The sequence below is a fragment of the Alexandromys fortis genome, unplaced genomic scaffold (genome assembly GCF_014885135.2).
Source record: "Alexandromys fortis isolate MF-2015 unplaced genomic scaffold, M_Fortis_MF-2015_v1.1 scaffold_479, whole genome shotgun sequence".
NCBI classification, from domain to species: Eukaryota; Metazoa; Chordata; class Mammalia; order Rodentia; family Cricetidae; genus Alexandromys; species Alexandromys fortis.
Window position 1 is genome coordinate 85,079 of NW_026068345.1, and position 14,378 is coordinate 99,456.

Below are 14,378 nucleotides of genomic sequence, written 5' to 3' on the forward strand. Positions count from 1 at the left end.
ATGGAAAGGACCAGAGAGGCTCTTTGTTCCTGTAATCTCTCCTCTCTTAGAGGACTGTAAACAGCTCTTTCTGGGCAGCTCAGGGATTGGCTTGTTGCTTGCACGTATACTTTGTTAATAAATGTGCAGTGCATTTAGCTAATTCCTACACAACTACGTCAGAGAGCTACTGTACACTACTTAGCAGTAGGCTCACTCTGGCCCCCCATCCAGCAGTTGTCGTCTTCTACCTGTAAGGAAGACATTGTCTAGTTGGTACCAGATAGGGATGTATCCCAGTGCAGAGCATTTGCCTAGTGCATGCAAGACCGTAGCATCCATCCTAAGCATGGCAAAAGCAGAAACAAACAAAATACAGAAAACCCCACAAAGTAGCATCAGTGATATATGATATTTTATTATGAACATAGGGGAAATTTACAAATACCTCTGATTTGGCGTTAGACAGACAATTTTAAATAACCCAGAATAGAATTAATGAAGGAAAATATACACAGGCTGGAAGTCCCTGAGAGAAATCCCCAATACAAGAACTAGAGAATAACTGCCTTGGAAGGCCCGTTAGGCACGGCATGAGAACAAACACTTATTATCCAATAAAACCCTTGATTAGCAGGCACAGGGTGGGGGTACGTCTTGAAGAGAGGATCCCTGAGAGCACATTGGCCTTTCCTTCTGTTGCTGGGATTCATCCCAGGTGGGAAAAGTAGGTTTCTGAGGCTGTTGAAGGCCCAGGGCTGGGAAAGAACCCCTTGCAAGTGTCCCACATTCCCAGGGGAGCACCAGTGCACAGCTCTCTAGGATGTAAACAATGCCTTCGGCTTGAGTGACTGTGTTCCTTTAAGGGCACAATTCACGTGGACCAAACACACAGTAGCAGAGGCCAAGGATTCCTGAGAGTGTAGGGCAGTCAGGGAATGCACAAGCCGCTGGGCCTGGTGGCCTGAGCTGTAATCTCAGCAGGAGGGAGATTGTAGAAACTGTTATTGTGATATTGAAGCCTGTTCAGGCTACATGCTAAAACTCTGTCTCAAAAAAAAAAAAGTAAACAAGAGAAGCCAAAGAAAGGGCAAACAATGCACAGGCAGAAACACTGCAGAAGGGTACTTGGAGGCTGGTCCTGGATCTCCAGGAGCGGGGTGGGAATGACGAAAGCCTGTTGTTTTTGTTGAAGCCGAGGACAGTTTTTGTTAGAGTTTAAGCAAAACAGCAAGTTAGACAAGCTGGAAATCTCAGCATCGGCCTGGAAAGGAGTTGGAGTGGAGGAGGAATGGCTGGCTTGTGAGTCAGGCAAGAGTTCAGCTGGAGGCCTACAAAGGGTAGGGGAAGGAAAGCTCCAGGGAGAGAGCAAGGAAGCCCAGAGTGTCAGAGAAATATTGTGTAGGCTCTGGCCAGTGTCCAACAATCAAGGTGAAGACATGGAGAAAGGAAATGTCAGGCTTTTCTGACAAATTCATGAAAGTAGGAGCCTTAACTCGACACTAGGCAGTGGTTCTGCAAGTGACTTGCCTTGTTACACATTTATTCATTTTTGGTTTGGGACTCTTGATCAAAAGGGCTTGAGAGGCCTTTTGATCCTGGCCAAGGGAGCCAGAGGTGCAGTGGTTTCTTGCCCCTAAGGCAGACCTATCAGCTCACACTGAGCCAAGTCAGCAGTTAACAAAAATTCAAATAGTGAGTTGTCTTACAGAGAAGAAAACTCCAGTACCTTCAAACATGGCTTCTTTTGAAACAGTCTCAATGCTCCACATAGGGTATCTCTCTGTTCTGTTTTCAGATTCCAGGAGACTGTCAGTTCACCAGCCCTGCTTTTCTGGACTCCTTCCTGGTAGAGGCTAGAGATGCTGTCTTTGCACCTGCCCTCTGCGTTAGCAATGGCAGTGGATGCTGCCAAAGAGCTTTGCTAGCTGCTTTGAGTGGGTTTTCTGGAGAAAGGCTCAGAGGTGGGCTCAGGTGTAAATGCACAACATACAGAGACCCTGATGCCACAGCCGGGCAAGCATGACGGTTGTCGGCGTGGAGATTTCCTGAGACCTCTGGCTGAGACTTTATCTTCCCGTGTATGATGGCTTCACATCGGGCTTTAAAGACGCAGGAATGCCCGTTTCCTGCTTGTCCTTTGTTTTTTGGCATTAGCACTTAGGTGACGTCCAGGGTTATGGGAATTCAAGTCAGACTGTGCTAGGACAGGACTGGAGCTGGGGAGAATGACTGTGCTCTGAATAGGTCAATTTAAAACAAGCCATGAAGGGGAGTGAAGGGTAGGCAGCTTTGATGCCCTTTTCTCAGCCAAGTTTCAATTCCAAGAAAGGTTAGGTTTCCCGTAGGCTCCAGAATACATTGTTCCTTCTATTGATACTGAAGATGCTGCCGCCTGGAGCTGTGTGTGTGTGCGCATACACACATGTGTTTCCTCATCTCATGGTACAGAGATCTCCTAGTGAGGATGAGATTCTGGAAATGCATCATTAGTGTAGCCAGCATGATCATTTCTCTTTTACTTCTGAATAAACTTTCTGTGGCTCTTGGAGATGGGGAGGCTGAAGTTGGTGGTTTGGGTGTCTGGCCGTTGATGTTCAGGACGGTGTATGCCACGTCATCCACCTGAAAGTATGAGTGCTGGTCAGTGACATCAGTCCCGCAGGTCAGAACCTCACCTTGCTGGTGAACCAGCCCCACTGTGCTGTGGCCTCTGTGCCAGGTGAGCCATGGGAGAGGACACCCGTCACTCACTGTCTGACAGTCTGATGTGTGGTCACTAGAGGAGACAGGTTGAGAAACAGGGTGAGACAGCCATGGGGACAGAGGAGGAATCAAAAGAGACATCCAGATGGGCCACAGAACAGAGAGCGAGGGTATGGGCCATCCTGACCGCCACTGCTATTTGTTGGGAAGTGACAGCAAAGTGTGTTTGCGGGGTGGGGGTAGTTGTGAAGTAACTTAGCTTGCCTGCTGCTTTTGAGTGTGGTCAACCTGCGAGAGTTCACACTGTGAAAGTGTCCTTATGATTTAAAGTACTCTTCAGTCAATGCCTGTACTTGGTTGAAAGGCTGAAATGATAAAATTTTGGTAAAATTGTTATAAGGTAGAAACAGGGTCTCAGACCCATTAGAATGGAATCCATCCTTTTTATGGTCAGAGCAGGTTCAGATCGGAAGAGAAAGATGTGCTGTTGTCTCTATGTACACACTGCTGTGCATGTGTCAACTCGTTTCTTCTCTTGAGTCTCTTCTCTGAGGTGGGCAGAATGCCCATTTCACAGGTGATAAGACCGAGGATCAAAACGTTCAAGTCCCTTGACAAGGGCCATAGAATAAAAGGAATTGTGGTCAGGAATTAAGCACAGAGTGGGGAGTTTTCCAAACACACACAATCACACAATCTCTCTCTCTCTCTCTCTCTCTCTCTCTCTCTTCTCTTCCTTTCTACCTTCCTTCCTTTCTTCCTTCCTTTCTTCCTTCCTTCCTTCCTCCTTCCTTCCTTTCTTTCTTTCTCTCCTTTATTTCTGTTTTTTTTTTTGGGGGGGGAGAAGGGTAGAGGCAGAATTTCTCTGGGTATCCCTGGCTGTCTTGGAACCCGCTCTGTAGAAAAAGTGGTCTTGAACTCAAAGAGATCTTGCCTGCCTCTACCTCTCGAGTACTGGGATTAATGGCATGCTAAACCACTGCTGGGCTTTTTCTACTCATTTTATTGACCAAGAGCTCTTTAATGCTTCTGTTGCTTGGTCTTAGGGTCCTCGTCCTTCTAACTGCCCCCCCCCCTGCTGCTGCAGTCAGAGGGACATGCCACCTGTATCTTCCTGCTGCTCCTTGGATTCCCTCACTCTCCTTTCTTCTTGGACCTTGGCTTCCTGTCTGAAGAATAAAGGGGTATAATTCAATCTGTTCCCTAGATATTTGGGGATGGACCTCAAGAAACAGGAGGACAGGGGACAGGGAGGCTGAAACCACAGGCTCAGTGCTGAGAAGCAGAGAGTTAACAGAGAGGCAAAGAGATCCAGCTCAGAGGCAGAGGGAGAGAAGTGCTTGCCCACTCCCCAACATTACACTAAGACTTGCAGAACACAAAAGAGGAAAGACTGTCTTACCGTATTTCTTCTAGAAACAAAGGAAATATGCCAGGGCTGCTATCAGAGTCACCCAAGTCACAGATCCAACGAAGATGCCGGCAGAACTCCCTTGTGTTGAATCAGTTGTCAGGGAAGGAAAAGACAAGAAGGAATGAAGTAAAAATGTTTTCCAGTGGTGTGCCCGGGGAATTCTTAGCATGAGATGATTTCTGTTCACCCTCTTGGGGAATGTGTTTTCTGTGGGAAGGTGAAGTGTCAGCTGAAGTGAGGGTCTCTTAGCAAGTGTCTCTCCACCCTCGCTGTGTCTCAGCTGTAGCAGCCATGAATAAGTGGTCACCTGTGGCCCCACCTCACTTCTCAGTCACTGACTAAGGGAAATCATAAAGCACCACCCACATCTCTCAGGACGCACACCATTAAAATCACAGACAGGAAGCAAGAGCTTTGGAATATATTAAAAAAATTAGAGTTCTGGGGCATTGCTCAATGGGAGGCTTAAATGTAACCAAGAGACAGGGCACTCTGGGTCCTCAAAAGAGTAGATAATTGCATTCAACTCAGTAACAGGATTGTAGGGGTGGAATAGATTATGAGAAGTTTTGGAAACAAACAATCATTGTGTTTACAATATGAATATACCTTATGCCAACTCAGTAACTACATCCTGGATTGTAGGGAGTGGGATAGATTACGAGAAGTTTTGTAAATGGACAATGATGGTGTTTACACAGCAATATGAATATACCTTCTGCCAACCCTGTAACTACATCCTGGATTGTAGGGTGGGATAGATTATGAGAAGTTTTGTAAATGGACAAGGATGGTGTTTACACAGCAATATGAATATACCTTCTGCCACTGAGCTGTCCATTTCAGATTTTTACAATGGCAGATCTAAAAATTAAAGATGATTTCTATAAATGAGTATTTTGCCTTGTATGTCCTCGTATCACATGCACGCTTGGTACCTGAGGATGACAATAGAGGGTACTGGATTTCTTGGAACTCAGTTACAGACAGTAATAAGTTGCAATATGGGTGCTGGGAATTGAACCCTTCTTTTGAAAGGGCAGCTAGTGCTCTTAACTGTTGAGTCAAATATCCAATCCATATATGTGTGTGTACATATATATATAAATACATGTATACCCATATATATATATGTACATATATACAGACACACACACATATATATTATACACCACCAAAAAAATAACGGAAAAAGAGTCTTGTGCAAGGAGGTCATGGTGTAAATGTCAGCATGAGGATCAGAAACCGAGTAGATGGGCCAACAAGATGGGCCATCTGGTGGGAGAGCCTGCCATACTCCCCCCTGCCCGAGTATCTACTTCAAATGTCACACATAAGTAAATATACAAACAAATTTGGGCCAGTGAAATGCCTTAGCAGATAAAGGACTTGTTCAGGGACCTTAGTTCAGTTCTCAGTCCCTGGAGAATTGGCTCCCACAAATCACCATCTGACCTCCACACATGGGCGTGGGTCACACACACAAAATGAATGAATATGCAAATGTAGCACGAATCAATGCAGGTCCTTGCTATCTGTGGATTTTACATTTACGGATCAGACAAACCTTGGAAGTAAGCTACTTGGAAAAAATATATCTACAGTGAGAAAAGTATTGTTTCTTCCTGTCGTTATCCTGTACTTAACACAATAAGGCCAGTGTCTGTCTACAGTGTTCATATTAAAGAGTAAGAAATAATCAAAATAAGATTTGAATGAATTTTACTACATTCTGAGGGTTCACTGTGTGCTTGATTCAGACTCCAAACTCTTAATCACTTTGGATTTCTTTTGCTGTATTGATCAATGTATTGTTGTTGTTATCATTGACAGGGTCTCACAATTAACCCGTGCAGGCCTTGTGCTCCTATTTCTCTCTCTCTCTCTCTCTCTCTCTCTCTCTCTCTCTCTCTCTCTCTCTCTCTCTCCAGTACCTCATTATGCAGCCCTGAATAACCTGGAGCTCACTTCAATGAAGAGGGCGGTTGGGATCATAGACATCCTCCTGTCTCTGTCTCTGTGTGCTGGCTAGGGTTCAAGGTGTGCAGCACCTTTCTCAGCTTGTGTGGTGTTTATCATGAGATTAACATGCATCCATCACTAAACTGACTGTGTTTGTATCTTTAATCATGTTTTTCTCCTCATGACTTTTACACATTTTACACACTGCTGATAAAGAATTTGCCCCACTCCCAACACTATAGAAAAAGAAAGGAGGGGAGGTCACTCACTTATGTCCAGCTGGATGGGGTCACTCCTCTTGGAACTGACTGGATTAGAGACCTCACACTGATACTTCCCGGAATCCTCCATCTTGACAGGGTCTATGTTGAGGTTGCTGTTGTTCAGGGACAGCTTCATCCTATCTGTGAACTTCAGACTCTGGCCATTGAAGAGCCAATGGATGGAGATCCCAGTGTCGTTTGAGGAGCAGGTCAGGGACACAGAGTCCAGTTCTTTGACTGTGGTGTTTCTGATTTGGATGGAGGGTGTAGTCACTGGCTCTGTGGATAAATAGTGGAGGGGACAGTTGAGAATCCTTCATCCTCAGAGATCTCAGCCAGCTCACAGGGCCCACAGAATGACATGGATCATATGTTTGGATTCAAGATACAATCTGTAAAGAGAGAGAGCTGGATCTTCTGCCTACCCAGACCCCCACATTGACCCTTGACTCAGGGTATGTATGCAGGATCCACACTAAGAGACCCTTCAGTCCACATGTCCACAAATCTCATGGAGGGAGAATGCTTTCCCCATTGATTTTTGTGCAAATTCTTGCTCACACTTTCTGTGAGTGTGAACAGTCAGGTCCCTCCATTATAAAACAGCCTTCTGTTTCTTTTTTATTAAATAATATATCATGGGGTTCAGATGGCCCAGCTAATCTTAAAGGAATTGAAGCCCACACTTCAGGGCTGGTAAAATCACAAACTAAGGAATTTCTAAAACTACACACCTTTAATCCCAGGACTCAGGAGGCAGAGGCAGGTGGATCTCTGTGAGTTCAAGGCCAGCCTGGTCTACAGAGAGAGTTCTTGGCAAGCCCAAAGTTACACAGAGAAATCCCGTCTCTAAAAACCAAATAGATACATAAAAAGAATTTCTCTTTCAAGAGAAACATATTTCCTGCTGCATAGAGATGAATTAAATGCCACAGAGAAGATGTGAATGGCCACAGTGTTGACCACAGCCTTCCTCTCTAAGCCTCAATAGTGATTTTTTTTTTTGAGACAGATTCTCAAAATTCTGGCTAACCTGAAATTCACTACAATGAATAGGGAGATTGGGACTCATAGACATCCACCTGTCTCTGCCTCTGGTGTGCTGGCTGGGATTCAAGTCATGCAGCACCGTGCTCAGCTTGTGTGGTGTTTATCAAGAGATATACATGTATCCATGACTAAGCTGATGGTATTTTCATGTTTTTCTCCTGGTAACTTTTACCCATTTTACACACTGCTGATAAAGAATTTGCCCCACACCCAACACTATGGGGTAAGAAGGGAGGGGAGATCACTCACCTATTATGGCCAGCTGGATGGGGTCACTCCTCTCAGAACTGACTGGATTGGAGACCTCACACTGATACTCCCCGGAATCCTCCCTCCTGACAGGGTCTATGTTGAGGGTCCTGTTGTCCAGGGACAGCTTCGTTCTATCCGTGAGCCCCAGACTCTGGCCATTGAAGAGCCAATGGATGGAGATCCCAGTCTCGTTTGAAGAGCAGGTCAGGAACACAGAGTCCAGTTCTTTGACTGTGGTGTTGCTGACTTGGATGGAGGGTGTAGTCACTAGCACTGTGGATAAACAGTGGAGGGGACAGTTGAGAGTCCTTCATCCTCAGACCTCAGCCAGCTCACAGGGCCCACACAATGACATGGCACCCTGGAAGATCGCATGTTTGGGTTCAAGATACAACCTGTAAAGAGAGAGCTGAACCTTCCTCCTACCCAGACTGCCCACAGTGATCTTCGACTCAGGGTATGTGTGTATGTTCCACACTAGGAGTCCCTTCAGCCCACATGACCACAAATCTCATGGTTGACAGAATGTTATCCCCATTGATTTTTGTGCAAATCCTTGCTCACACTTTCTGTGAGCAAGTCAGTGTGAACAGTCAGGCTCCTCCATTATAAAATAGCCTTCTGTTTCTTTTTCATTAAATAATGTGTCATGGGGTTCAGATGGCCCAGCAAATCTTAAACATGTTGAAGCCTATACTTCGGGGCCAGGAAAAATCCCAAATTAAGGAATTTCTATTTGAGAAGAACAGGTGGTGGTGCACATGTTTAATCCCAGCACTCAGGAGGCAGAGGTAGATGGATCTCTATGAGTTCAAGACCAGCCTGGTCTACAGAGAGAGTTCTTGGCAGGTACCAAAGTTACACAGAGAAACCCTGTCTCAAAATGCCAAAATAAATAAATGAATGAAAAGAACTTCTTTTAGAAGAGATGTTATTTTTTGGTGCATGGAGATGGATTAAATACCACAGAGAAGACATGATTGGCTACAGAGTTGACCACAGCCTGCCACTATCTAATCCTCAATACCGATTTTTCTTTTTGAGACAGGGTCTCACTCTACAGTCCTGGCTAGCCTGGAACTTGCTATGTAGACCAGGCTGGCCTTAAACTGAAAGAGATGCACCTGCATCAGCATCCCAAATGCTAGAACTAGGGTCTGCCATTCTTGGATCTCACCACAGATGTCTCTGGCATTTTCTTTGTGCACTCCTCTGCATGGAGACTCAACAGAGGAGTCTCTGTTCTCCAAGCAAGTGCACTTCACTGTTCTCATTGGTCACCTTCTGTGCTGGTGGCCAGACACAGTTCAGAGCCAACTAACCTGAAGGCCACCTTTCCACTTTCCCTTCCTGACCTCAAGGTCTCTGATGTACATCAGTGACATTTTATTTTACTTTTTTTTTTTTTTTTAAAAAAAAATGTTTCTTTTCTTTTCTTTTTTTTCGAGGGAGAGTCTCACTTGTNTTTTTTTTTTTTTTTTTTTTTTTTTTTTTTTTTTTTTTTTTTGAGGAGGGTCTCACTTGTAGGTTTGACTGACCTGGAATTAGCTGTGTAGACCAGGTTGGCCTTGAACTCGTATTGTTTACCTGCCTCTCCCTCCTTAGTACTGGGCATTAAGGGTGTGTACCACCACACTCAGTTGACTTTTGTTTTTCTTTTCCTAGACAGGGTTTCTCTGTGTTCTAGATGTCCAGGAAATAGCTCTTGTAGATTAGGCTGGCATTAAACTTACAGAGATCCTCCTGTCTCTGCCTCCCGAGGTTTGGGATTAAAGGCATGCCCCACTACTGCCCAGCCAAACATTTGTTTTTTAATTCTTGAGAAAAATAAGGGAGAGAGAGCATCATCAAGTTATCAGTGACATGGTTTACCCTGAGTCAGAACCAGGGTCCCAGGTGCCTTCTACACCCTCTCTTCCCCTCCCTGACAAAGGAGCAGAGCCGGGAGCAGAGCTCTGTACTGCTGGTCCCCATCTGTGGGGAGGGGGTTTTCTCCTCACATTTGGGAGAAAGGAATGTGAGTACAGGAAAGCCCCGGGTGTTCTTCTAAGTCATGGAGGTCATGAGAAGAAAATGGAGGGGACAGGAAGGCTGTGTTAGTGACAGAAAGAAATCTTGACCTTAAGGCTCTCCCTCCCCTAGGAAGTCCCTCCACAACCTGAGGTTTCCAAGGCTGGAAGAAGCTCCTCCTCACACTCCAAGCTCCATCCCTATCAGCCAGGAGAAGTCAGAGCAGCAGGAGAAGATCAGACCTAGTAATGGAGCAGGGTGCTCAGGAGAGAATGGAGTTTTGATTGTTTCCATAGACATGGACTGGAAATTAAATTCTTCTGTGTCTTCCCAGAAAGCCAAAGACTCCACTCCAAACCGGTTGCTGATATTTCAGAGATCCACTTACCAAGGACTTCAATGTTCTTGACTGTGGTCTTATTGAGGCCAGTGACAGAGTTATAGACGAAGCAGGTATAGGATCCACTGTTACTAGTAGTGATGTTGGGGATAAAGAGCTCTTGGGAGGATGACAGGAGCTCTCCATTGACAAACCAAGAGTACAGTGCGGGTGGGTTAGAGGCTGCTTGACAGGAGAGGCTGAGGTTTGTCCTTAAATGAAAATGAGTATCTGAGGGAGATATGATCGGGTCATCTGGACCATCTGGAGCAAACAGAATAAAGGCACATGTGATATCAGCAGAGGGAAGGGCAATCCTGGTCTACAGAAGGCCATAGTATCTCTCTGACTTTTATTATAACCTCAGCTGAGCAGGTCCCACCCAGAGCTGCGGTGCAGATTAGTAGAAGAGTATTCATGCAGCAAGCACAAGTCCTGATCCATCTCGAGCACAGCACACAAACATCCCCACTGCACACTCACGTGTGCACTGTGTCTGAGGATGGGCTGTCCCTGAGCCTCTCTAGGTAGGAGATGTCCCTCAAGTCCATTCCAGCTCAATGCTGAGCCTGGCTGCATGTAGTACTTGTGTTGGGACAGGAAGCCCTGGTCAGCCTAGGGATCTGTGTGATGGGTCTATGTCACCAACCCAAGGGGACTGAGTATCCTAGCTCAAACTATCTGTATTTAGGCAGCTGTAAAAAGGATGAAGCAGACAATACTCACAAGTAATGTTCAGAGTGAATGGGTCACTTCGGGAGGTGCTCACTGGGTTCCAGGTTTCACACTCATAGGGTCCTGTGTCATTCCTCACAACACTGAGTAAAGTGAGAGTCCTGTTGTCCTCAGACAGCTTCAGCCTGTCACCTTCTGAGAGGCTTTGGCCATTTCTCCTCCACAGGTAGCTTGTATTCTCAGTCTCAGGCTCACACCTTAATGCTACTGAGTCGTCACCCTCCATGGGATTGGAATTGTTGCTTGTGATGCTGGGTTTGGGTAGCAGTGCTGTGTGTGCAGACAACAGAGAGAAGGTTGCCCTGAGTGGTGCCTCTGAATCTTGCAAGGACCTCTTTCAACAGAGCTAGTCTCCTATCTCCCCTTCAAACCCCCATTCTCAAAGAATCAGGCAGGAAACAAATTACAGGCAGATGGAGTAGCTGAGCTCTCAGAGACTATGGGGCCTCCTGTGCTGTGTATGGGAGGAGCAAGGGCTTTCCCAGGAGGGAATTGAGCTGCAGTGTGTGGTGATGGACAGACTTGAGACTTGGAATCAGAGACCTCATGTTATCTCCTGGTCCTCCCGAATGCATTGCATGTCTTGGGACACAATGTGCAAGTCCCTCCAGCTGCCCTGATCTCCCCTGCTCAGTGAGGACCAGCGCCCTCCAAGCCTTTGCTGCTCAGGGTTCTCCTACAGGTAGGTCATGATTAGTCTTCACATTGAGCTTCTTTGAGAACCTGACAGCCTGTCAGAGATCCCACACAGATCAGGATCTGGCTGCCATTCAGTTCAGGATGGGCTTCAGCTGGGCCATTCTTGTCAGGTATGTGGAGTTTGATTTAGATTGACATGAATCAGGAATCCCTACAAGAAGCCCAAGTATAGGAAATGATCTGTAAGACTCCCGGGCACCTAATAGAGTCTCCATGGTGGAGAGGCTGGAGATGTGGCTGTGGACAGATAGCTTGTGCCACCCATAGCCTGTGTGACCCTGACTCAGTGACTGTGTTTCCTGTCTCAGTTTCCCTAGAATAGGACAATGATTGTTGCCTACAAGTTCACCTGAAATGTGAGCAATGACCTGACCTTCCACCAAGCAGTGTCTCTTACTATTTGCCTGCAGGAAATAATCCCAGGGCTGGACCCCCAGAGGCAAGGAGCTGCCATTTGTACACTTTTCTCTCATCTCTTTAGGGTTCTCCACCTTCCTTTGAGGTCTCAGAAGACCATCAGGACAGCTGGCTGGTTGCCTTTCATAGCCCTCCACCTTTGCTGAGCACACTGAGTCTCAGGAGGAGATGCCCAGGTGACCTGCCTCAGACATGGATCTCACAGGCTGAGGGTCAGCAGGCTACCAGCCTACAATCAATCCTTGTCCCCTGTCAGCTCCAACAGGAGGTCAAATTCCAACCCAGTCTACAAGCTTCTCAGGATTCCTGGTCCCGTCTGGGAAGGAGGTCTGAAACAAACCTGGTGTTCATGTCTCTGTGAAAATCTCATGGTTTTCTCAGTCAGGCCCTACCTGAGTCCTGAAGGGTCTTTCTTAAGGCCATGTTCATGATGAGCATCTAAGACCCTGGGCAGAGTCTGACATGCCTGGGCTGAGTTACCTCACCTTCTCTCTCTGAGGGTGGATTCAAGTTAGGGATCCTGATTTATTGCTGTTTCCTCCACTCTGTGTCCTTTACTAAATGATGAACCACAATGTGGGGACCATAACACAGTCATCCAGGATTGACAATTCTATGTGTGAAGTAGGATTAAGTCCACCCATGACCCAGAGGTTACAGAGAATTACTTACGGTAGACATGGAACTGCACGGATACTTTCGTAGTATCAAAGCTTTGCATTACCATTTGCAACGTGTAGGCTCCAGTGTCTTTCTGAGTGACGTTCTGGAAGAGCAGGGATCCATTGGGGTATATTGTCTCTCTGCCACTGTATGCAGGCCGTGTTATATTTACATTATCTGACGTTATAAATCGTGCAATTTCATTACTGTTATCCGTATTTTCTCCCTTGTACCAGTAAAAGACTCGGGGTGTCTCTGACAGATTGTGGACAAGTAGAAGAACATTTTCCCCTTCAGCAACATGGGGCGGAACTGCTTCCACAGTGATTTGGGCTGTGGTGGGAGAGCTCCAGTAGATCAAAAGTGAGGCTAAGAAGGAAGAGGAAAAAACCTATCAATATTAGATCTTTGCATTTTATAGAAATTGAAAGCTGAGTGTGTTCAACTCTCAGCCTTGGTGTGTGTGTGTCCTATTGGGGGGAGGTCAGCAGCATCACCCCCCATTCCTTGGTACACTGAATAAAACTGTCTTCTCGGGCATCTGCGCAGCTCACCCCTCACTCCCTCAGATCCCTGCTCACACTCAGAATCTTTGGTGAGTGTAGGCATGTCTTCTCTAATCTCCTTCTCTAAAGACTCCAAGCTTTCATTTTCTGACCTTCCCAGCTCTGTTTCTTCTGAAGTCCTTGTCAACCCCAACCCCACCTTCTAGATGTCCTTGCTGCTCTGTCTTCCTGTCCAGGACTAGGTGAGGAGAACTGGTTTGATTTTTATTTAAACGTCACTGCCTGGAACAGGCTCAGATAGCTGTGAGCAAATCACTGTCCCAGTGCCTGGGTTTTATTTGTGGATTCCTCAGGGTCGTATGTATGAAATGATCCTCAAAATGGCCCCAGTTTGAGTTTTACTTGGAGAGTCACCCTGACACAGTTGTGGGAGTCAGTCTTCAGGGTACAGAGGCCAGTGCTGATAAACTTGCAGTGGGGAACCCCTGAGTTTTTCCTCCCCACTTACCAATTCACATTCACTGTGAGCTTCCTGTTGCTCTCAGGCTTCAAGCAGGAGTCATATATCCCCTCTCAGGACAGTCCCCCTCCCAGAAGACCCCATCCAGTCTCTGAGCTCCTCTACTGTCCACACCCCTGAGGAATGTCTCCTCACCTGCCAGCAGGAGTCCCCTCCAGGGTAGCTGCCCTTTGTGGAGAGGGGCTGAGGAGAGCTCCATGTCTCTGCTGTGGCCTAGGCTCTTCCTCTGGAAAGGAGGTTTGCTTCTCAGGCTGCTGCCAAGTGTGGCTGCTCTGGTGTCTTTTTCTGCTTTTATTCTCTGACCTGAGCCTCCTCCCAGAGGAGGACACCTCCTGGAGTCACATGGGCTGGGGGTGGAGTCTGTGTGTCAGTGCTGCCCCCCATCCTTCTATTCCTTTCTTTCTGGTTCAGTTTTCTAGAACATACTTTGAGGCACAATGTTGAGAAGTGTCCTGTGCCCCTAGAGAACAGCAGCTCACCCCTGGGGTTTGTCCCTGCACTTTCTATCGTCAAGAGTGTATTTCCTTGTGACATAAAAATCCACCAGAGCCCAGTCTGCCCTGTATCTCAATGCTCTGAGAAAGTGGGAGTTACTCCGGGAGGGAGTGGCAGTTATCTATAGGGGCTGGAAAAGGTCTGAGTGACAACTGGAGAGGAACCAGATCGATGGTCACTGCTGATTCAGAGACTCAAGTTATCTCTGGGGTTCACATCCTGGTGTACAGGAGGAGGTGACCTGTGTCCTCGAAAGAGGACTGTGTGCTCCAGCTCCCTATGGAGGTCCCCAGCGAGACACCCCTCCCCCCAGCTTCCTGTGTTGTCT

The 14,378-nt window shown here is 46.7% G+C and overlaps 1 protein-coding gene across 8 annotated transcripts; it reads right to left on the minus strand.

Moving 5' to 3' along the window:
- Positions 1–377: 377 nt before the first annotated feature.
- On the minus strand, positions 378–13,855 carry LOC126495321 (carcinoembryonic antigen-related cell adhesion molecule 1-like). Of its 8 annotated transcripts, none has more exons than XM_050132908.1 (8): positions 13,691–13,855; positions 12,539–12,898; positions 10,742–11,020; positions 10,025–10,279; positions 7,624–7,899; positions 6,331–6,603; positions 4,088–4,177; positions 2,456–2,604 (listed from the first exon to the last, which is right to left on the minus strand). In XM_050132908.1, exons 1-7 carry the CDS (start codon positions 13,752–13,754, stop codon positions 4,098–4,100), a joined length of 1,587 nt encoding a protein of 528 aa, XP_049988865.1. In that variant the 5' UTR covers positions 13,755–13,855; the 3' UTR covers positions 2,456–2,604; positions 4,088–4,097. The 8 variants fall into 8 exon arrangements, with proteins under 8 accessions (XP_049988869.1, XP_049988865.1, XP_049988863.1 ...); XM_050132906.1 differs by having other exon boundaries at positions 4,088–4,189; XM_050132905.1 differs by having other exon boundaries at positions 4,088–4,306.
- Between the last annotated feature and the right edge of the window lie 523 nt (positions 13,856–14,378).